Genomic DNA, 23,900 nt, shown 5'->3' on the forward strand with positions numbered 1-23,900 from the left:
TGTATTATGGTTAAACATTATATTTTGTAAAGGAAAATATTAACACATTATGTAATAAAAGGTAACGATATATTTGTGTATAGAATACTTTACTAAGTTAAAATAGTAGTTCGTATGTGTATTTAATCTGTACTGTATGAAAAGCCTAATATCGTGTCAATGGATACAAATACTAAAAAAAATGTTGTGTCTAGCGATATATTTTCCTCAGGTCTGAGTGTGAGTGACGCAAGAGTCCCATCGCACTCACTCGTAATTTTTAGAAAGACTAAAACTTTATCGATTTTTTACATAAAATTCTACTCTATTTGCTACTTTAATACTACATTACTAGTCATTCAGAAGTGGCTAACGAAAAGCCTTATTGAAAAATCATTAATAATCAAAAATATAATTAAAATATTATAATAATGATAAATATATCTTATATTTGTCAGTAAGCACAATGAGGTCGTCCAATAAGATAACCCAGTACAATATAGTTCTACATACAGTTTGGCTCTTATATTCGATACTGAAATCAGTATTGGAATCGCCATTGAATATGATCATTAACTCAATACTACGTTGTTTTATCTCAGAAGAGTCTAGTCTCTCAACATGTTTGGGGACCAGCGTCTGTACAACAATGCAACAATAGAATAAGGTTTAATTACTAATGTTCTATTTATTTATTTATTACTCGGTGTTACTTGGATACCTATGTACCAGAATCTGTAAAGACTTGCAGCACCATTATGGTGCAGTAGGTAGACATGTCTTCTGATGTTGTCTTCCTGCCTGCTGTCTTCTGTTAGTCTTTCCGACTTTTATGCGAATATATAATCTCGGATCGACTTAAGCATCACCTCATTAAAAGACGAATAAACATACTACCTATAGAGTAGTATAACGTAGCTAAGATGTAACAAAAAATATGTTTACGCATAAATGTTATAATAACACTTTTTATTTAATTGTTGAGAGACTCACTATTTGTTTTATATTATAGCAAGGAGTTTTTGTTTAGGATCTACATGAAGTATATAGATATTTATGAAGGTATTTAATTGCTTTCTAGATATCTTTTTTATTCATTTTAAGTCGAGAACATTTGCTAACACAGTTATAAATACATACAAAATTTTATTGCGCCTAATAAATTATTACAGCAAATCTTGATTTTTGTTGAAACTGTTCCATATTTGTTCATGTGTTTATTAATTAATTGTGTTAAAAGTTTTAAATAAGTCAAACCGGTGATTTGAGTTTTATCAATCGTTTGATTAAGAAGGCAACCGGCGTTGTGAAAAATAGATATTAGGAGAAATTGCATGTAGCGCGTTGCTAATGTAACATGAATAAATTAACAAATAGCGATGTAAAACTAAACTAATACAAGTATATCTTGAAGTGAAAGAATAACAAAAGCCAAGTTATAAAATAAAATAAAACAATAAAGGTTTAAAAATAATTATAAAATATATAATATAATTCCTAGAAATATTTCTGTTAAGTAAGATTTCTGAAGGACTACTTTCTAGACTCACATGGAATCAGCTATCATGAAATATATTTATTTTAGTTTTAAACAGAAGATCTTGACTATTTTTCTAGTGGTGGAGCCAACTCCAAAGATCCACCTTGATTAATGCATATGAATACTTAAAAAATATATTAATTAAATTTAGAATTTTATCAACCGAAAGACATAGTCCTACAGTCCTAGTAAATTCCTACGGTTTTTTGAAGTCCGTTAAAAATGAATGCGACTACACTAGTTCATCTTTTAAACTTCTAAGCCTCAACTAAACTAATCTCAAAATAATTATACGACAATTACGGGCCACTGTATCTTTAATAAACATCTCTTTGTCCTAGACGCAACAGACAGTTCCTTGAGCAGAAGCTGTAACAGCGTAGAGGAATCAGTCACCTGGAATGCAGTGTCTTCCCAATGGACAGAAATCCTGGGAGCAGTGAAGTTACTCTGTGAAGCCTGCGAAGTTGCCAAGAAACTTCTAAGCTTCTGGAAGGAGCTAGGCTGGCTTAATTAGCCAGAACTTCTCGCACAACGGACCAAATGAGCGTCTTGGTGCGGAAATTGATTCTAGAATACACACACACACTCGCTACACTAGTCATTTAAATTAGTAAATATAAATTAACCTTCCTTATTAAAAATAAACAAAAATAAAAAGTTTATAAACTTTTTGACGAGGTTAACTCTACTAATTGTTTATAATAATCAACACGACCATGTTAACTTAATAATATAAGAATAAATGAAAATAATCTAAGCAAATAACTAAACAACGATGACACTAAAGCCTATTAGGAAGATAAATAAACGAAAGTATTAATGTCTATCAATCGTTTTAACTACAGTTCATCTTTTGCCTGTCTTAGAGTATGCCTTATCGAATAGATACCATATCCATTATACAACATAGATGCATCCACTAAACAAAACCAATAATAGTTGCAGTGGCCGCGATATCGAAATTGCAGACGTGCGCGGACGCCGCAGCCCACCTCACTTCAAACCGGTCTGCCGCAACGTATACTCGCGTCCCATCTCCGTTCCAAACAGTAAGCACGTGTTCTTATCGACATCCGAAAAACATGTACCGATAATTAATCTTACGGAGTTGTATAGTCGAAAACTGCGCTGATATCTGTCATTATGTACACACAAACAGAGAGCGATATCAAAGAATCATCAAAGAACCTAATGAGTGGGGATTTCGAGAGACAATACAAGGAAGGGATGGAGAAAAGTGGTCGTAGGAATGGATGTGTGATTTATGGTGTATCTGTGGGAGCTCTAGCCATATGGCTGCTCGTGATAACTGTGGTTCGGGAAGTGCAAATCGCAAACCTTCGGCAGGAGGTGGATCAACTTGCTGCGAGCATGATTGCGATGTCAGCGAATGTCATGTCCGTTAACCAGAAGCTGACCAACAATCGTTTGTTTAACGAGTTCAAGAATTTGGAAGACACGGTAAGTGTTTGTTTACTTTGAACAATCAAGAATAATCAGCTGTTTGAATGGCAAATTAATTATAGTAATTAAGTGTTGTTTATTACATAACAAAAAGATGTTTTGATATTATCTGCGCTTGCGAACATGTTTTTATCTTCACGTTAATTAAACGTGACAGAACTAAACGAATATAATTTACTGCAATGTGAAGCTCATTTATCTTGACTAGAACTAGTATGAATTAAGATGAGTGTTGAGTTAAATAATTGATACCAGCGACCTTGGACAAGGTTCTAATGAAGATCATTGTAGACAATTGTTCATGCCAATCTATTCCCCTCATTTTATAAGTTTAAACGTAATTCTTAGAATTTGAAATATCTGACCCAGAGTCCAGGCTGATTTTGAAAAGATTTCTTTTGGCTTGAAATAATTCTGTAAAACAATTAATAAGCTAATCGTCTTTACTACTACATAAACAATTTATTCAAATGAATTGTATTTACCACGTAATATATTCAAAGCCGCTCAACTTGGGCTCAATGGAAATATTCCTAGAAATTTACCTGATCTCTTTATTTACATTCAGTACTATTAGCTGATCCTATATTTATATAGGATTGTCTTACAGGTCGGACCTGAGCTTTAGAACCCACTAGAATTGCTTTGTCATCAGTTTTTAATATTTGTCCGTTATTTCCAATAACGAACCCATCCCTATAATTTGTCAATACAATAGTGCCAGGATCGCACTCGCTATTGGGAGTTAAACAGCAACTGTATTGAGGCAATAGTTTTCCAGAGCAATGATGTTTAGTACTGTATCTTCTGTTTGAAAATTGTTACTAGGTTGAAAAGAATAATACGTACGAGTATATGATACGAACAACTGTCTAAATAAGTGCCGATAACGCATTGACAATATGGCATGTCCGTGGGCTGTGTCGTCTTTATTGGATGACTTGATGGTGCGTTTTTTTTTTAGAACAGAGGGGGCAAGCGGGCTCGAGGACCATCTGATGCTAAGTGATACCGCCCACCGCCCATGGATGCCTCACGAGTGCGTTACCGGCTTTTTAAGAATTTGTATGCAAATTCCTATCTGAGTAATTTATCATTTTCAAATTAAACTTTAATTTATACATTTAACAAGAACTTACATATTGACGGTTTGTGAACCACGCCTGGCAACATTTTAGGACAGTTTTCAAACCGTACCTATTCGTTTTTATTTAAATTTCTTCTGTACAAACATAACCTGTCCACATCGTATCCCTAACTTTCGTCCCAACTTAGTTTGTTATTTGTTCCTGGTTAGCTTTGCCTAATAACTATATGTAATATGTATATTTTGCACTTCTTGCCTCATCTATTTTTTTTCTCACAGTGGTTCCCTAGAAGAGATCGCTCGAAAGCGATAAGGCCGCCAGTTGCCCTCCTTTTCATTTAATTATGTTCAATTTTTATATTGCAACGAAGTGTTAATAAATAAATAAAATAATCAGAATGTTACAATTATCATGAATAAATACTGACTCATTACTCAATTCGCTGGAACCGATTTAAAACATGGAATAACGTGGTTATTTCTGAACAAAACACAACTAATGTTGTTAAGGTTGGTGAGAGCGTGCCAAGATATGTGAACAATTGTAAATATTTTGGCTTGAAATTTTCAAAACATTAGTTGAGTGCAAAACTGCGCATTAAAGTAAACCATATTCCCTATACCTTTAGATGGGACATGATCTACTAGGCGAGATTTTTATGTCAACTAAGGATCAGCATAACGCCCTTTCACACCGTCCTACAGCTGCCAATGAAGGAGTTACAATGAACAACTTTACTTAAGTGAAACGCATTGCAAAATATATCTTAATTAAAAATACAGTCGATTATACAAACAACGGAATTGTGATTGGAGCAACGGACGAAAGCATTGACTTGTCATGACAGAATTAGGAATGTCGTTACCTCTTGAATTCAATCAAAGGAAACGCGTAATTTCGTCTTTTGTTTAACATTCTCACGGGCTTCAGCGATAGTCCAAGACGTAATCCTTCATTAGCATTTATTCTTATCTGTGGAAGTCTAATCAGAGTTCTGATATCTATGGTCAAACTTTAGCAACATTTGGTGAGCGCTAACAGGTTTGTCCACTCATTACTTTTTCTCCAATCCTTATGAACTCATTGACCATAAGCAGTGTCGTCGGATGTCCGCATATTACTAACTGGTCGTACGAAAACCGGTTGCTTGATAGACGTAATACTTTGTGTAACTCTTATAGAAGTCATACAGTATATAGTCTCTTATACAGTCTTTTGGCGTGGAGGGAAAAATTATGAGAGTCAATTTTAACGATGACCGCGCCAACCTCACAAAAATCCGACACCCTGAAGTTAGCTATAGTCAACATATTATTTTGTGATATTTAAAAAAACTTTATTTAATTACATAATACGTATAATAAAACTTTCAATGTATTAAATACCTTTTTTCTATTGTTAGTGCCGTTTAATAAATATTTTTTTTTGTAAAGATCTTGATACGGCAAAGAAGTATAACTTCTAACGCGTCTACATAAGTACACACACAAATAAAAATTGAAGAACCCAAGAATGTGCCCAAATGAAGCTGAACATAAACTAACCTAAAACATATGAAATGTTAGTAAACTAACGAGCGCCATTAAACATAGTTTACTGAAAGTACGTATCAAAGTTAACTAAAAACAACGATTGTTTTGAAAACTGAACCCGAAGTTAAAAGACACACCAAGCGGTCACGTTTCTCAATTCCGCTTTTTAATTAAATAAAATTAATTCATTTACAAACAAACTTAAAAATTAATAAGACGAATAAGAAGCTTTTTTCTTACAATAAGATATTAAATATACTAATTGATAATTTATATTTAGTTAATTAACAAATTTGTAAGAAAAAAGCTTTGTTCTGTTTTTCAAGTCAAGTCAAAGTTTTAACAATCGTAATATATTGTCCTCCTATATCTTATTTCCTATAGGATAACAGTGTTGGTATTTATATGAAAGTTACTGACACACATCTTACACTAATGAACAATAACTTATTTAGTTAAGTAATTAGTTTCTTGCAACTGAATCGTTAACAAACTTATTAGCATAGGTAAATTACTCTCTACTTATAACATACACTTTCTATAATTAGGGTTTCTGTTTATAGATTCATTTTCGGTTGACGTAAATAATACGCAACAAAAAAAACTTCTCCGTCAGTAAACTTTTATAAAGTCGTTGACGTAATAACGAATTACTTTAGTCTTTTGTTTATTAGTTATTTTGTGAGCAGTGTTGGCCTAGTGCCTTCATCGTGTGACTTTTACACCGGCCCTGCACCAATGGACTTTCTGCCTTTTTTATAGAACAGTATATAAACGCTTACATGTTAAGTGATTCCGCCGGTAGTAGACACTCTCAATGCCAGAGAGCTCGCTCGTTCAGTGAAGGAAAATATCGTAAGGAAACCATGCTTTAGATTAAACTATTAATTTAAAAAGTCGGCGTGTGTTAGACACAGTAGGATTTCCTTTTCTGTCTTAAGAAAAATTAATGATCACTATAATCAGATCCACAAAACTAAGACATCGAGCGCCACTGATTTTTGTTCGCTGTGTTTTTTTACACTTATAGATATTAATTTACAATATCGTAAACCTATATACTAGAATACGGATAATATTGAATGATTATTTTATTTTTAGTCTATATAATAAAAGCTTGTGAAACTATAGCCCCACAAATCTACCTATATTGAGACATCGCTTGTTATTATTTTTATACTCTATACAAAACGTAGAAAAGCTATGCGGTCAAACAGACATGAGTTTATGTACGTCTACTTGACAAAACTATATACACTTAGGACACTGATAGTTACAAAAAAGATAACAGATAATATAAATACATATATGTATGTAATATATAAATGTTAGTTACACAGACTATTTATTCTAATATCTTAAAACTACAAATAATGTAAAAAAGAAATTGAGTTACATTTGTAATGTATAAATTCAAAATTCGATCCTTGCGAATCCTCGAAAAAGTTTAGCAAGTCTTGATTGTAATAATTAAGACAACAAATAGATTTTGCAGTTGTTTCAAAAACACCGGTCTTTAATACGGCAGCACAAATTTTATTAAAAGCGTTGGGTCTGTAAGACACAGTGTTTAACTCTTCAATAAGATTATATTCGACTCGGATTCTACTAAAACCGCATACGAAAGTTATCTGTTAGTAAGAAAAGATTACAAATTTAATTGTATTGAAACTTGTCGCAATGAATTGTGTATTCTAAAAAGGCTTCATATCTGTTACGTAGCTTTATTACGGAAAAAGATTTTAATCGTGTCAGCAAGATTGAAATATACCTACTACATATTTTATAGAGCATTGTTGGCCTAGTGATTCCAGCGTGCGAGTCTCATCCTTAAGGTCGTAGATTCGATCCTAAGCTGTGTACCAATGGACTTTCTTTCTATGTGCGCATTTAACATTCAAACAATACACCCCATTTTGCTATATTACATTGCCCTCGTTACAATGTATCTATTTCGTACTGAGTACAATATACGAAAATCTGAGAGATACATAAAAAACAGCATTTCAAAATAGCGTTTTAGGCTGCGATTAACCTTTCCTCTGGCCTTGGCTGTGTTTATATAATAAAACATAAATAAATTCCGATGATATCTGGCGAGCATCGTCATAGCTTCATTCGTCGCATCAAGCATGAAAATAGATCAACGGCGAAAGTATAAGCGTGTTGGGTTTTTGCCAACAGGTATACAGGAAATGTAACCTGTACCAACTTAAAGAAATGCAGAGAAAAGTATAGACACAAATCATTAGGGTATTATTAACTTCACACTTCACTACACATGACAAACAAACATTAATAATGATTATTTATTTATTTCAGATTATATCCATATATTGTTGTAGTTAGTCGATCTTAGTTGCTATGTTATGTTAAAAGACTATAACTTTGACATACCAGACGTATATACCAATGTTTCAAGATGGGTTCTTTGTAAACAATACATTCAGGAGACCATTAGAGCTATGCATACGATGCACCAAGGAGAAAAAAGCCATGGATAGAGATTTTGGGAAAAGCATTACCTGTGAAGGGGTTCCGTTCAATGGTACTGAAGGAAGTAGGGATATTAGGATAACAAAATGTGGATAACAAATCAAAACTATACATTTTTAAATATTGGAAATAAACAAGCTTTAAAATTATTATAAAACTTTTGTTTTACCTGTAACAAAACGTTGGGATCTGCGTTTTAGCTTAAATAAACCCTTACAAGAAACATGAAACAGATAAATTGTGTGACAAAGCGAGAGACGTCACGAACTGAGTTCATGACCTATGATTGTGATCACCGAAGGTGTCCGACTAGTCAAATGGGTTAAGGGAAGAACACACTCATTATTAGTTCTAGTAAACGTATTCCATTTGCGTTGGAATTTTGAATAGTGTAAATGTTTTTTAAGGTGTAATGTTTTTAACCTTTGACTCGCAAAGTCAAGACAAAAGACTCTTTAAGAATATCTCAGTGATATAGGGGCTAACGTCAAATATTATATAACTCCGTTTTTTAACTTTAATGCTTTGTAGCTCATGTGAATCACTTCAATGGTTTACATAACTACCACTGTTTATATAAAAATATGAATGTGTTGTATATCCAATACATCAAAAATCGTAATTATTAACGTGAAAATGATTTTTAACTTAAATAGTACAAAATATCAATTTCGGTGATCAAAATTTAAGTATAGTACCTACAATGGTAGAGTACTGATAACCAACCATGGGCATCCAGAAATCTAGAAGTTTCGCGACTACACATCCGGTTTTTGGGATTCGTTTGCTTGATTCCAGAAAGTTAAGGCATGTCAAAAGTACATATATATCAAACAATATCATGCGGTTATTCGATATTAAATAAAAAAATTGTTTAATTTTTTTAAATAAATTGTAGGTATAGTTAAAACTGATATTTAGATTTTACATTAAATCGTTTGTCTGTTTAAGCCCTTAGAAGAATTGGGATAACGCTTAAATCTAATTAAAGTGGACACTGACCCGCGCTTGTATTACAATACCATACACGGGATTCTGTTTACATAATGACATTGCAAGAATTCAATTCTTAGTAGTCTGTTCAAACAGATATTTATTATCTGTTACTGATTCTTGGTTCATTTGCATTATGTGCGTAGTTAAAGAACGTTAAATGTTTTGAAATTTAATCTTTATAAATAAGAAATTGTTCATATTACGGCACTGTGCTACACGTCAGCGTTCGCATACTCTAGCAATTATTTAGAACCAGTTGGTGCCGGCGATATTGTTTACGTGAAATACAGTTCTGAATTCAGGTATTAATGCAGCTTGTGTGTGATATATTGCCATACCATTTCTGGCTTACTTCGACTTTAGCTTGCTTTAAGCTAGTTCCGAGTTTGTTACCACGGCTATGATTTTTTTTTGATTAAATAAAAGGCAACCACAGCAACAATTACGTTTCCAATAACTTTTTGTGTTGACTTTTCTAATGGCACATGACAATTATCTAATAATGGTCACAGATAAGAAACAAATTTTAAATAAATAAACCATTACTTTCGTTATTTATGTATCTAGACTTAAACCTAACGGTGATAGCATCAGGCATTCTCTATGGCTAGACTCGAATTGCGTCATAGGTCACAAAACATTCCTTATCTATTGTCAAGCTGTTACGTCTGTGGATATAACACGATAAGGCTATTCGGATAAAAACCGTTCTTAAACAGAATTTAAAGAATTTTGTTCAAATTAGTAGAATATTTGAATACGATTACGTTTTTATATAAAAGATTTATATTCACGATTTATAGAAACTTTTGTTTTATTTCAGAGAGTTACTGATTATATTATAATAGCATTTATATTATTGAGAGCAGGGTTGGTCTATGGGCTTCAGCGTGCCACTCTCATCCCTGAGGTCGTAGGTTCGATCTTCCGAGCTGTACCAATGGACTTTCTGTCTATGTGCGCATTTAACAATCGCTCGAGCGGAGAAGGGAAACATTGTGAGGAAACCGGCTTTCCTTAAACCTAAAAAGTCGACGGAGTATGTCAGGAGGTTGCCTGTTATTATTAATAGAATGTCGAATGAGAGTATGATATATAGGTACTTATGACATGCCTTTACTATGTGGGACCGTTTATCGCACCTATTACTGAACCTATACCAGGATCCTTCTGGAAACCGGCTTGCTTTAGACCAAACCTAAAATTCGACGCACACACAGGAGGCTGATCAACTACTTGTCCATTAGATTGACAAATGATCATGAAATCTGGGACCTAAAAAGGTTGCAGTAGTATTTTTTTTAAATACTACATAAAATACAAGTATATTTTTTAATATTGTTTATTATTATAATAAACATACTTCGTATAGATTGGAGGTATATAGAAAAGAACGATTCAGTGCTTTAACACTTAAAGTAAAATAATTATAATGTGTAAGATTTGGCAACCCTTTTGAGTAAAAAATACTTTTTAGTAGTGAAGTAAACTGAAGTGATACTGACCACTCATGTTCAGTATCATATTATGAATGGTAAATTAACTGACAATTCAACGCAATCAAAAGACACTAAGTATGAGAACTAGACTCCCAAATGTCGATATCCAATACGTTTTTACACTACAGAGTCACTGAAAAACCAATATTTTGTAGAATTACTGACGAACACAAAACATAATTATTTTGGTATATTATTTATCTATTAATTATATTCATGTAAACGAACATTGTATATCCAATTATTATATCTTCGACAGACTTTTGTCATTATTTTAAGAGTAATTTTAAGGGCCTCAGAAAATTGTTTTGTTGACTAGCACGGCTTCTTTAATTGTTCTTTGTTTTCAATGTTATTAGAGTTTAGCTTACTTCAAACCAATATTTGTTTTAAACATTGTTACCTTTTTTGTTTACTAAGCTTTAGCATTCATAAGTCGGTCTTTGCTTGCAATTCTTTTGTTTTCCTTTAAACAAAATAATTCTGGCAAAATTACGTAATATTAGTAATATACTTGATTTTTTTTTAATAAAAAAATAACTCTACCACTAGAGTGCGCTGCAAACCATAGGACCTTGGCCTGACATGATTTAGAAGCCTTGCTCTCACGCTATCTAGCGGTGAGATTAGAATAAGATCAGATAGGGGCAGAAGAAACGAGACGCGAACTATGCAACTGTGTAATGTCAAAATGCAATATGTTTTTGACGTACGGGAGTGAGACTTAGCGTTATCTCACTTCTGAATCTTATTCTTAGATTTGGTAAGATTGCACATAGTACCAGTATGGACCATGAAAACCTGCTCTTTCGAAGTCAATACAGAAGTAGACGTCTACATACAGACTTCTCGTATTGAATCTATTGGAAATGTAAATACCAACTGAGGATTGTAAATAAAATAGATTAACTAAGATAAGTTGAGGAATTTAAAATCGTGTTTAAAAGTGAAATTTTTCCAAGTATTTTCTTATCTTAATTTGTAAGAATATAAACGTGCATTGATAGTCACTTGTTTAAGATTGTGAAAAGACATGATAAAGAAAGGAAGCCCGCTAAGTAGCATAGTAAATATAGAATAAAAGTTCTATTTTATTATAATGCATTTAGAAAAAAAAACATTTAACGTGTATCCTAGAATAACAAATCGTACAATTGTGTATAATTGATTTTATTAATTACTTAAAACTAGATGACCAGGTGAACTTCGTATCATCTACATATATCAGTGTTTAAACAGACCAAAGTTATCAGACCTCATACTACAAGTTTTGAAACACAAATTTCTGAAGGTATTATAATTGTATATACCAACCAATTTCTAAAAACACAAAACACAACATATATTTCCCAGCCTGAAAAGTTTTTGTTGTATTATTCAATGGTCGTTTTGAGTATCTTTCTTTAGTTATTATTTAAGTTTAAACCTACGGTAGGTCCACCTAGGTAGTTTAACCTTCTCTGAGCTTTCACCATTATTTCAAGATAATAATTAGGCAAATCGGTCCAGTCAGTCTTGTGTTTTAGCGTGACAAACGAAAAGCAATTAATATATAGACAACGTATAATGTGAAACTATGTGACTGCCTACAAAATATAGAAACAGATAGAATACATAATAAAGTATTATAAATAAGGTTAGAGCAATGTGTCTATTACTCTGCACAAAACCAAGTATTTTAATACAGCGCTCAGCGTTCAGCTTCTATTTAATATATGTATATTACTTACGTAACGCCCACGAAGACTGAATTTGCCGATCCAAGTCGGAAAGCTTTTATCAATTAAGTTTTTTATAGTTCATTTTGTCTAACTACTGTTTATTGGGCTCGCCGCTGCAATTGCACATTCATACTAATCAGTCTATTTAAACCTATTACGCATCCATTTGTTCCTAGAAACATGTGCAATCCAGGGTATAACCAGACACATAGACTTCCTGTCTTCATTTTATAGAAAATTTGAAATTGGAATAGATAGAAAAAATATCGTTATTACATAATTCTTATCGTTAAAAAAATATGCTCAAATATATAAATTAAATTACTAGCATTTATTGTAAAATAATGATTTATATACAATAAGGATAGTTCTGGCAATAAATGCGGCGATGGAAATTACCATTATTAATTAAAATTACATAACCATTGCAACGAATATCGTGCATTTATCGCTGTTGGGTGTAATTAAACGAAAAATAAAGGTCAGTTCATCACGCTGGCCAAGTGATGGCTGGTGCATAGCATTAGCGGTTCTGCTGCTTGCCCCTGTCATGAAATATTTTACTAATCTGTTCTGTGACCGTGCGCTTGAAAGTTCCTCATTACTGAGACATGCTATTCGTAAACATGCTGATAAAGCTTTTGTGGTAACTTCGTTGTAATTAAATTCAGAGCACTATTCTCATAATACGCCTTACAATACAAAGTAAGTGTTAATTGATACATTTGTTTGAAAGCTAAAAAGCTTACTTGATGTTTACTGACGCCTTCCTTTCGAACAATAAACACCCATTACTTTGTGCCCCGTGATTCTATTATTCGTGAGCTGTATTGTATTACTTTCGAAGTGGCGTGGCCTTTCGTATTGTTTTAGGGGCATCAAGCTTCTACATTACGACATGGGGTTAAGATTAGAAATCAAGTCTATAGTGCGGCTAAAAGACTTGTATCCATGGCAATGTAATACATTGAAAAAATGAGAGAACTGTCAAAACCGGATAACGATGTACGTCTGTGCTATAATATAAAAGTATAATTGTGTTTTTGTTTATTTTTTCTTAAGTAACTAAGTCAGCTATAAATTTCCTTTAGTAAAGTTTTCTTAACATACTAAATAAGGATACGTTATATTCATAACAGGTGCATGCTATTTATTTAGCATAAATTAATTATATACAACGTTTTCATACGACAGCTGCATGTCTTAAGATGTTTCAATTCGTATTTTTTTTTAATTTCAACTTTCTAACTTTATTAATCTCCTTTGTTTGTTACTTTGCGTTTTGATAAAAAAGTAAAGGTGTTTTTAAGTTACAACATTAATGTTATTCTGTTTTTCTATATTATATTTCTTTAGTTACGCATTTTTAGACTAAAATGTGTAAGAAATACAATATCAAATATGGATACGGGCACCGCGACCTTCGAGTCTTTACATAGGTACCACATAACCAAACAAAAATGTGTGAAAACCACCTAATGACAATTTTATGTTTTAGCAACGTTATAAAGCAATAAAGATAAAAATATACTTTATAAGCGGAAACGATCCGCAATGCGTATTTTTAGAGTATACCGAATATTAATGTGATTAATGATATATTTAATGTTCGCCTAAACAAAATATAATCGTTCTTTTCCTACCAGTTGCAGTAGTGATAACTATTTCATATGAAAATAATATAGTAATCATGGCATCAAATTCCAGAGGAGTTTTTATAAATGTTGCCACGTTTCATAATCCGAACATGCCTTGACGCGAGTATTACAAATTAAAAGGAAATCAAAATTGAAAGCAAAATTTATGACATTACAAAATTAAACGACTAGGATGATTTGCGGACGTGGTGAGCGTGAACATGAAACAATTATTGATTGGGAAAAGGTTGGAATACACTCAATGTGCCTCGCTACCCTTTAAGATTCAACGTTAGATCTAAAACGAGACTACGAACTCGTAGTCCAAAATCCATTTTTAAATACGGGAGTCGTGCTTAGCCTTACTCTAAACGTTAATATTTTAAAAATACACGTTCTTTTAGCTATTTATATATTCACACCTTTTCCCCGCAGGGTTAGGAAGATACCACAGATCTCCTTGCTACGGACTTAACGTACATACCACTCTCGATTCATGCACTTTCATGATATATATGACATTGATACTTTTATGTAGATATGTTTTATAAATATTAATATAACCAAGTATTGTCGAAGGACGACATGTTAGACAATATTACAGCGAACATGTAGCCTAAGTTTAACTAGATTGGAAACACTATTAGTACTATCACTATCTAGCCTGTGCAGCGGGAGATGAGTACTAAAATTGAGTTTATTAAGTTTACAACTGCTGGCAATCTGTGAAACTATGCTTTTAGGGCAGGTCTTCTAAATAGTCCTCTAAATTGCCAATTAGTTCGGCTTGTTTCAACGCGGGCTGAGGGCTTTTGATCAAGTTTTGCACTGTGGCAAGGTCCCTTTCATTCAAAATCGCAAAATCTATGAAGTACTTTTAATGTGGCTTGATGCAGTAATATAAAATATTCTCTTTAATTACATTCATATGTTGTTGTTAAGTGATAGAAGGCTTCGAAACGTGCACGCGCTGAATCATTAATACCTTAGCGCAGCTATAATGGTTTTACTATGTAACTAACCTGGTTAGTACAGGGATAGTAGCCCTTAATTACTTAGGTAAGTTGGAAACCTTTTAACTCAAAAATCTATACCATTTTGTTTTTTTTATATAATAAACAAACAAATAAACAAGTCTACGGGGCGACTATAAAAGGCAGTCATCGCAGTCAATGGACAACCATTTGTAATGGGTGCTTTGCTTTGAGAACGGACTATGAAAGAGTTGGTATATATACCCTATCAGCGGTGGCTGACGCTGACGCTGACGAAAGATGAGATTACTTTTGCAGGAGCATAATTACTACTAATATACGAGTATTCGTAAGGACCTCAGTGACTGTCAAAAATGAAGTTATTCGAAATAAACATTTACCAAGTCCAGCCATAAATTCTGTTACAAATGAAAATGCATTTTCTTAATGAATTAATATAATATTATTAAAATTTATACATACATAAATCAAGTCTCAGCAAAAAATAAAAAAGAAATTATATTTGAAATTCCCACCTTTGGCCACTTTTTTTTTTAATCACTTCGGCCACGACTCTATGGATTAACGCACTGTTTCCAAAGATTTTTAAGTGACTCTTTCGTTGTCCGGAACGTTGGTTTTTAATATAATATACGTGTTCCAAATTCAAAATAATTAAAAAGTAAAAAAATACTAGTTATTTTTAAACAATACAAAAGCAACAATTTTGATGAAAATTAATATGGTTTTAATAGTTTAAACTTAATGATAGAACGTCCATTTAAAGTATTTGATTGGGAAAACAACTGTAGATTGAAATTTACGGCGTCAGTGCATTTTATAGCTCGGAACGTGCCATGGATCGTAAATGAATATAAGTGCTTCAGCGGTGTTTTTTAACGCTATTTATTCTATATAAACAGTATAAAATAGTTTCTAGGATGAGTATTTTGCTATTAAAATATACATTCATATACATTGAGTGCTAGAAGTGCAAACCAAGCCAGCCAACCAAGCCAAGGGAAAAAAATAGTTATATGTATTAAGTCAATAAGAAATCCCGTGAGCTTCAAGTGACAGATTAGCATTGGCCAAGACACTGGGTCACTATGGCAACGCAGAAGGGATATTAATTGGTAATTTTGATTCCTCCTCTATAATATGATCGGAACGGTTTTAATTTAATGTAAAAGCTGAACATAACAATCAAGTATACAGTATTTACAATTCTCTTAACCAAAATATATAATAATAATTACACTGCCTCCCTCGGACAAGTAAAAAAGCTGGGGTGGCTGTAGAGCCGGCGAAAAATAATAAACGGCTCAAATATACAGTCACTTCGATTTTGTTTGGAGTAGAGACTCTTGGGTCGTGGCGTTCAAAGATCTAAGGTGGCGCTTAGTAGATAGTACCAGTGAGCAGATCTGGTGTTTTTCAACTCAATGAATAAGTATGGCAATAGAGCGAGGAAATGCTGCCAACGTTAAAGCTATACTGCCAGAGGGACCAAATTTATTAAATAAGCATTTTTTGAAAATTTGATTGTTATGATTACTCATAAAGATATCGTATACAAAACTTAATTCATAAACATAATGGAAACATAAGTCTATTTATAAACAAATGTTCAATATAGGATTTAATTGGGTCAGTTACTTATCAAATTTATGACGCTTTTGTGGTTTCATGAGTTCATCCAAACTGTCATTACAGTTGGACTTTATCAAAATGCTTAGTAAATATACTAATGTTATTAGACATTCTGTGAATCATTCATGAAATTCGCTTTGGCATTATTTTCTGTAGTGATATGGATTAATTGCGTTTTATTGATTATTTTATTGATTAATTCACACTTCGTTGCAATAAAAATAAAAGACACATAAATAACACAATACATAAAAATTACAAGGGATGCAACGGGCGGCCTTATCGCTAAAAAGCAATGCATTACAGGTAACCCTAGTAAGAGAAAACTAAAAAAAGAAAAATGATGAGCTAGAAGTGCAGAACCAAATTTTATATAAAAAAAATATAGAACCTTAATCTAAAGTAGTACAAAAAAATAGTAATAAAAAACGAAAAAGATAATCTTACAGATTCATGAATAGCGAATAGGGATGCCATACAAAAGAAAAGGAAACACAAGATATACGTCACGATTGGTCAGGATTAATCAAACGAGTTGAGACAGCAGTCAAATAAACTGATAAACTTCATAACATTATGCCTTTGCATAACAAAACTAATCACAATATTATTTCAAATTGCGCTCTCTTTGTAAAATCGTTTAGTGGGCCCCTCAATTAACAAACACAAATTTTAACTAACCAGATTCTCAAGTAAAACTTCCATAATAATAAGACATTATTCAAACATCCATTCCATTTTAAATCGCGTCCATTTAATCATAATCAAAGAAATCTTAACAAATAAAACATAACTGATCAATAACATCCGCTTCCTTGTTTACCAATAAGTTTAAAGACATCCGCGGTGTAAATTTTGACATTTATATTACCTTTTACCGCTGAATCTTGTTTATCAGCGACAAAAATATCTTAAATTTACTCTTAGATTGTCACTAAGGGAGACATTAGAAAATTTCTAACGTAGAGTAGATATTTTCGATCCCTGTATAAACGTTGAAGATATAATTCCATATATTTCTCACCCACTCAATTACAAACGCTGAAAATCAAAGTAACATTTCAGATATCTGGCACATAGCTCACAAAGCCGAACATCTGTTTAAGTATGATTTATTCGGTCAATTTAACGTTGAATGCCTCGATGTTATCTCCTACGCCAGACAGTGAGTCAAACATATAAAATACTGTAGACTCCGTGTTTACTTTACAATTTTTTGATAATAATTATTAATAGCAAAAAAGGAAACTAAAATAAACTTTAATACTTTGTTCCCGGTTTATCCGTAATGCTGGCAGCATTACTTCGCTGTATTTCGATACCTATTCGTTGAGCTAGGAGAGCACCAGCTCTGGGGTCACCAGTACTATCTACAGGTGCTTATAAAAAGCTACTTCAAAGCGGAAAAAATCAAAGTTGGAGGAAATACATGTTTTAGACGTTTATCATTTGCTTGTCCGGAGGTGCGACGGGACTAACGTATCTACACTAGCAGCATGCCGTACCAAAGCCAGTCCCATGATCCATGAGGGACTCGGATCTTCATCATGTCTGACATATGCATATCAAACATGGAAATTGACAAATAAAACAAAAATGTACATGTCAACGAGGCATGGAAAGGAGCATGCTAAACATTAAAAAGGTAGACAAGATAAGACGCATAAAAATAAGATCAGAGACCAAAGCAATTGATGCTCTAAGCCACGCCAAAAAACTGAAGTGGAAGTGGGCGGGTCATGTACCTTACAGATCACAGGTGGACGAAAGTAGTAACTACACGGAGAGGCCCATCAGGCAAACGGTACAGAGGCAGACCATACGCGTTTGATGGGAACATGACATAAAAAAATCGCGGGTCCTCAATGGATGCAAATAGCTCGAGATAGAGAAAAATGGCAAGCCTTGGAGGAGGCCTTTACCGGAGAGGGTTATTTATACATACTAACTGTTACAAATATTTACTAACACATAGAATAACCAGATATTAGTGGATCGGGAAACAATTTAAGGCTTTAAAAAAACTATTAAATAAATAAGTACAATTCAAATAAAAGATTACTAAAACTTAGTATAGTTTTACATATTATAATAACCTATCGCTACCCGATTCACATCGAAGAACATGCTCACGGCAGTGAACTATGTCTGAGGGCAAATTGGTCACCGGTCAAACGAAGATCGTGTCTTTAACTCTGTCTAAACTCACTTATAAGGTAGAGTAAAATGAACCTTACTCATTCATTAAAACTAAACCCGGCTATCGGCACTCTTTTAACAAAAGTACTCTTTTATTCAAGATTGTGGTATTCTTGCTATATTTTATTTGTTAAATACTAACTGTTAAATTGAAATGAAATCTATATAAATACACAAAACTAAAACTGCTTACTGCGAAACGTTCAATAAATAACAAGCTTGGTCATAATTTTAATAATTTCACGAGTTTACCCCATTTTGCTTGGCTTTCCGCCAAGTTATGAAATAAATAAGAACATATTTGTTTGGACACAATGTATCCTAACAAAATTTAATCAAAAACACTTTTTACTGATGGCGTGATGATTTTAAAATACAATAATAACCATTATTTGTATCTTTTTAAAATATATAAAAGTCATTTTTGAATATTATTTACTGGGTTGAAAGTTACATTTAGGTACTATTTTCAGAGCCATGATCTAACCTTTCAATCTCTATATAGGGCGTCCCAAGACTATGTATGGGACATCAAGGGAAAGTACCTTACATATTGTAGATAGGATATTTAACTGAAAGAATACTGTATTTTATTTTGAAACGTAAATACGAAGTAAGAATAAGTAAGAAGAGTTATTGTAGCTACATCTTGCGGAGTCGTTTAGATTTAATTTTTTTTAGATTTTGTTAACAACAACAAAAATGTTCAGCCCTTTGTGTAAAAAGTAAATTGTCAATCCTCAAAATATTTCGCATATATTTGGACAATATAATAAAGCTGTATTTAAGTGGTCCATTAAATTAATTAAAACCAGAACGGTAAAGTGAAATATTTCTTTTTATTAATAATGGCAAAATGCCAAATGCTGAAAGTAAAATTTTATTGAAATAGTACGTAGATTTGGCGCAAACCCAGTTTAATTCAATGACACCCATTGAGATGATAAAGCTCGATTTTATTCAGTTCTGCTATCGACCTTGCATACTTAGAGAACTTTAATGTTTGTTTGGTAAACCTTTGACGACCTACACTAGTAAAGTACTTATAATTAAATATATATTTTAAAAAATCTGTGTAAAAGTGAACACAAAAGGCTTGTTACCCCACCCATATGCTAGATAAAAGTATTTTTATGTAAATAATATAAATGCACTAAAAAGTATTAATGCTGTATGGGAGGGAGGGATATTTAATTCTTCATGAAACTAAATTTAATATCCAGAAAAGTTTTTTAAATCTCTTAAAAATTAATTAGGAATTGAATTAAAAATATATCATATCGTGTTATGAGCGAACCGATTTGATACCAAGAAGGCAAACAATAGTTCTGCGTAATAAATAATGGATTCTATTTAAGGACTCATTACAATACTTTCCGCTGAAAGCCTTTTCTTGACAAATGGGATTAAATTGTCGGCAAAGCAAAAGGTAATATAATCCCAGCCCACATTCCCTACATTCATTCCATTCATTCCGGATTAAAGGCATTCTTACGGTGTATCCACACACCTACTGCTCGTTACTATTCGCGCGGATTGCCGGCTAAGCATGCGCGACATGTCATGCCACAATTATTGGATAGTATAACTTTTTTATAAATAATATTATCACGCCTTTCTCGTGAAGGGGTAAACAGAGACCACGGATCTACACTTGATACCGTCCTGACATACTTCTTTCGCTTCATTATCATGACATTCACCATGCATGCTCGTCGTTTTACTTTTAACTTGTCCCTTGTCTAGTACCTGCTGGATTTGGGCCAGGTATGTAGGATAAGGCCTACCCAAAACATCACCAGTTGCTTTGTATATCCTACTTGTTAACCGATACTCATCCATACATCCGTCATGATCAAACCACCTAAACATTACCTAGAACAATGTCAATAGATTTGTAGGCTCCCTTAAAACTTAGATAGACAATGATAAATAATAAATGTACAATATATATAATTCACATACGCTAAATAGCAGAGCAGCGCAAATGCCTATGAGTTGAAATACAATAGTTTTTGTGTGACTTCGAAATGCCCTTTGACAGTAATTGAATCCATCATCATACAATGAACAGCATAAACCCTTTTAAGACGTAAACTTCATATTGCTATTTATTTTTTGTGTTGATAGGAAAACGTTCTACTAGGCTTCTACTACATTATACTCTATCAAAACCTTTTTATATTGGCTTCCTTATTCAGTGTGTGTGGACCCGCTATAATATTCTTGAAGTGTCCGTAGGCGTTATTTGAAAGATTGCAAGATATCGTATTTCTTTTGAGACATTATTCTAGAGTCTGGGTATCCAAACTATATATGGTTGTAAACCTTAACTTAACACGTAAGGTAGGAGTGGTATTAAAGAAAAAAAAAATAAAAAATAAATCAACTTAAGTCAGTAAGGGTTCCTTGAAAGTGTGTGCAAGCTATTTATAGAAAAAATCATCTTAAATCAGAAATAACATAAAATCTTTTTAATTTTTTTTATAAAAACTTAAATGACACTAACAATAGAAAAAAAAGGTATATACATTGAAAGTTTTATTATGACGTCTAGGTAAATAAAATTTATTTAAATATCATAAAAAAATATTCCTACTTAATTAATGAAATGGACATTTTTTTATTTTAAGATGCTAACTTCAGGGTGACGGTTTTTTTGTGACGGTCTGCGGGTGTCGGCTTTTAGTGACGGTGTGCGCGCGCATAGTTAAAATTTACTCTCATATTTTTTTCCTAACGCGCCAAAAGAAGTATAACTTTAAGAAGGGACATTTATTACCCTTTTAGGAATTTGCCAGAAAATGTTTGGGTAATGAATATTTATTGGCTGAAACTACAATAAATTCACATAAAAGTACTCAACGAAGACACTCTCCTTAAAGCCCTAGCTGCCCTGATGCTAGCATAAGATTATTGGGCGTTGATATATCGAATGACGTTCAGTTTCGCAGAAGGAAGGCTTGGAAGGAAAGGTTAACTTCTAAGAAGCTTGGTGTGCTCAATAAGGCGAGATGGTACCTCACTCCGGGCCACTGCGTTTCGTAGCGATGCGGATTTCTGAATATTCTATAGTTTAACCGTGGAGAGCGTTCAGAGAGATGTTCGGACTAATACCTGCAGCTAAGTTTCATCATTGGACGTCAAGGGAGAATACAAAATATCATCCGTATCACCTTGACGTCCGTCGTTCCACAACTCTTAAGGTTTTTAGGCGCACAACCGCTATGTGGAACCAGCAGCCCACTCTTTCCGAATCAATTCGATATAGGGTCCTTCAAGAAAAGAGCGTATCAATTCTTAAAAGTTTGCAATATATCTGCGATCCTTCTGGCAATGTGTGTTCATGGGCGGCGGTATCACTTCACATCAGATGAGCCTCCAGCCAGTTTGCCTCGTGTTTCATTAAAAAATCAAATGAAAAACATTATACATAAGAGGATTATAATAGCCTCATGCATTAATGAGTCAAGTATGCTCGGTAAGTAATATATGCAAAAATAAAGACCAATTTCCTAAGTGCTGTAATAAATTAAAGATACATATATATTTTCAATGTCATTCAAGAGAAAAGAGCTCTAAAACTTCAGTCCCCGGGGCTACTTAACTTTAGGTTTTGATTTCATTTATTTTATTTTTGCCAGACTGCCAACCACTTTATCTAAGTACTGTGTAATTTTTTAACATAGTTATTGCTTACTTATTGTATTCCCAGATTATTAATCCTTCTTCATTCCTTTGTTTAGCAAGACCGACTAAACGTCGATTTCATTCTGTGTCTGGCATTTATCGTAGATTATGATTTTTGTAATATAAAATACATGCGAACGAGAAACACGGGAAACACTTTTGTATTAACAACAAATTGGATAGCCAAAAAATATTTTGGAATTGAAAATAGAGGAGGATTACCCAAAATTGGTTTTCTCTAAAAATAGTTATTAACACTAGTAACCTTATTTAAGTTCGATTTTAATACTACTCTCTTGAATAGTATAGTATACAAACACTGTAAATAAATTTTAAGAGTAAATATATTTTTTGTTATTATATACGAATACAAATATACAAGCTTGGCGTACATTTAAAAGCGTTTTAAGTAACGTAATAAATTCTTTGTGGACTGTGAAAAGTGGCAATATTTCCCACACTATCTTAGTCGTAAATAATGAAATGCTTCAGGGACATGCGAAACTTTGCTTTTCCTTTGAGACGAACGTGTTTTTAAGTCTTTTTATAGGTTGCACTCAGACTAGAAGAAATAATACTACTAAGTACGGTTTCATTCTGTAGTTTATTTTATAAGTATCTATTTATAAGAGTATTTATTCCTTAGTATTAAATTATTTTCATGCCACTCAAAAAACGAGCCTTTTCTATCTAAAATGTTTTTAAAAGTTAAGACATTGGTTTTTGACATCCGGGAGTCACATTAGTCTCGTCCCTTAATCTGAGAGGGTTCAAGGCGATACAGTGACAAGAAAATCTCCTTCAATCATTACATTTTATAAAACTAGTTTTGCAAGTTTAACAAAGAATCTTAAATGGCAATATGTTTCCCGATTTTCTACAAATTAGGCCTTCATTAGTCGTTGACTTTATATATTCGAAGAAATTCTTCGTTTTATTGTCGAAGACGGTTCTTTTCCATTAAATAACTGACATTATTCAATTAATTGAAAATGTCGCGAATTTGTCTCTCGTTTCAATGAGTCGAAAACGCCAAAACATTGAGCCCAATTAAAGGCCAATTTCCAATTCGAATGCGACTTCAATTGAGCTGATTGCACGTTTGTGCATCCAGTTTTAGCGATTAAATCGATTTGTATGGACATCGTTTTGTAGGCGGGAATAGATTTCTATCGGACTATTTTTGTCCCGCCATTTTTTCCTTTGTATTATATGCACATAGACTTGATTAATGTATAATTACTATTCAATCAGCCCGTAGTCCGAGTTAAGCGCCTTTAAGCAAACATATAAACTGAGCTTTATAGGCTTCCGCCCTCAACTTCGTTCATGTGGGTTTCGTGTAGTTTATATATTTTTTGCGACCGTCTTCAACAAAAATCTAATATTTCAGTCAATTTACATACATCGGAACCTAAAGTATTTCCGA

At 32.9% G+C, this 23,900-nt stretch overlaps 1 protein-coding gene across 1 annotated transcript in view; it reads left to right on the forward strand.

Moving 5' to 3' along the window:
* The first annotated feature begins 2,499 nt into the window (after positions 1–2,499).
* The window catches only part of LOC123714151 (protein eiger), a 34,571-nt gene continuing 13,170 nt past the window's right edge, over positions 2,500–23,900 (forward strand). The window contains exon 1 of the mRNA XM_045668317.1: positions 2,500–2,983. Coding sequence (XP_045524273.1) covers positions 2,666–2,983 — 318 coding nt within the window. The 5' untranslated portion in view covers positions 2,500–2,665. The remainder of the gene's footprint in view (positions 2,984–23,900) is intronic.

The sequence above is a fragment of the Pieris brassicae genome, chromosome 9 (assembly GCF_905147105.1).
Source record: "Pieris brassicae chromosome 9, ilPieBrab1.1, whole genome shotgun sequence".
Classification (NCBI taxonomy): domain Eukaryota; kingdom Metazoa; phylum Arthropoda; class Insecta; order Lepidoptera; family Pieridae; genus Pieris; species Pieris brassicae.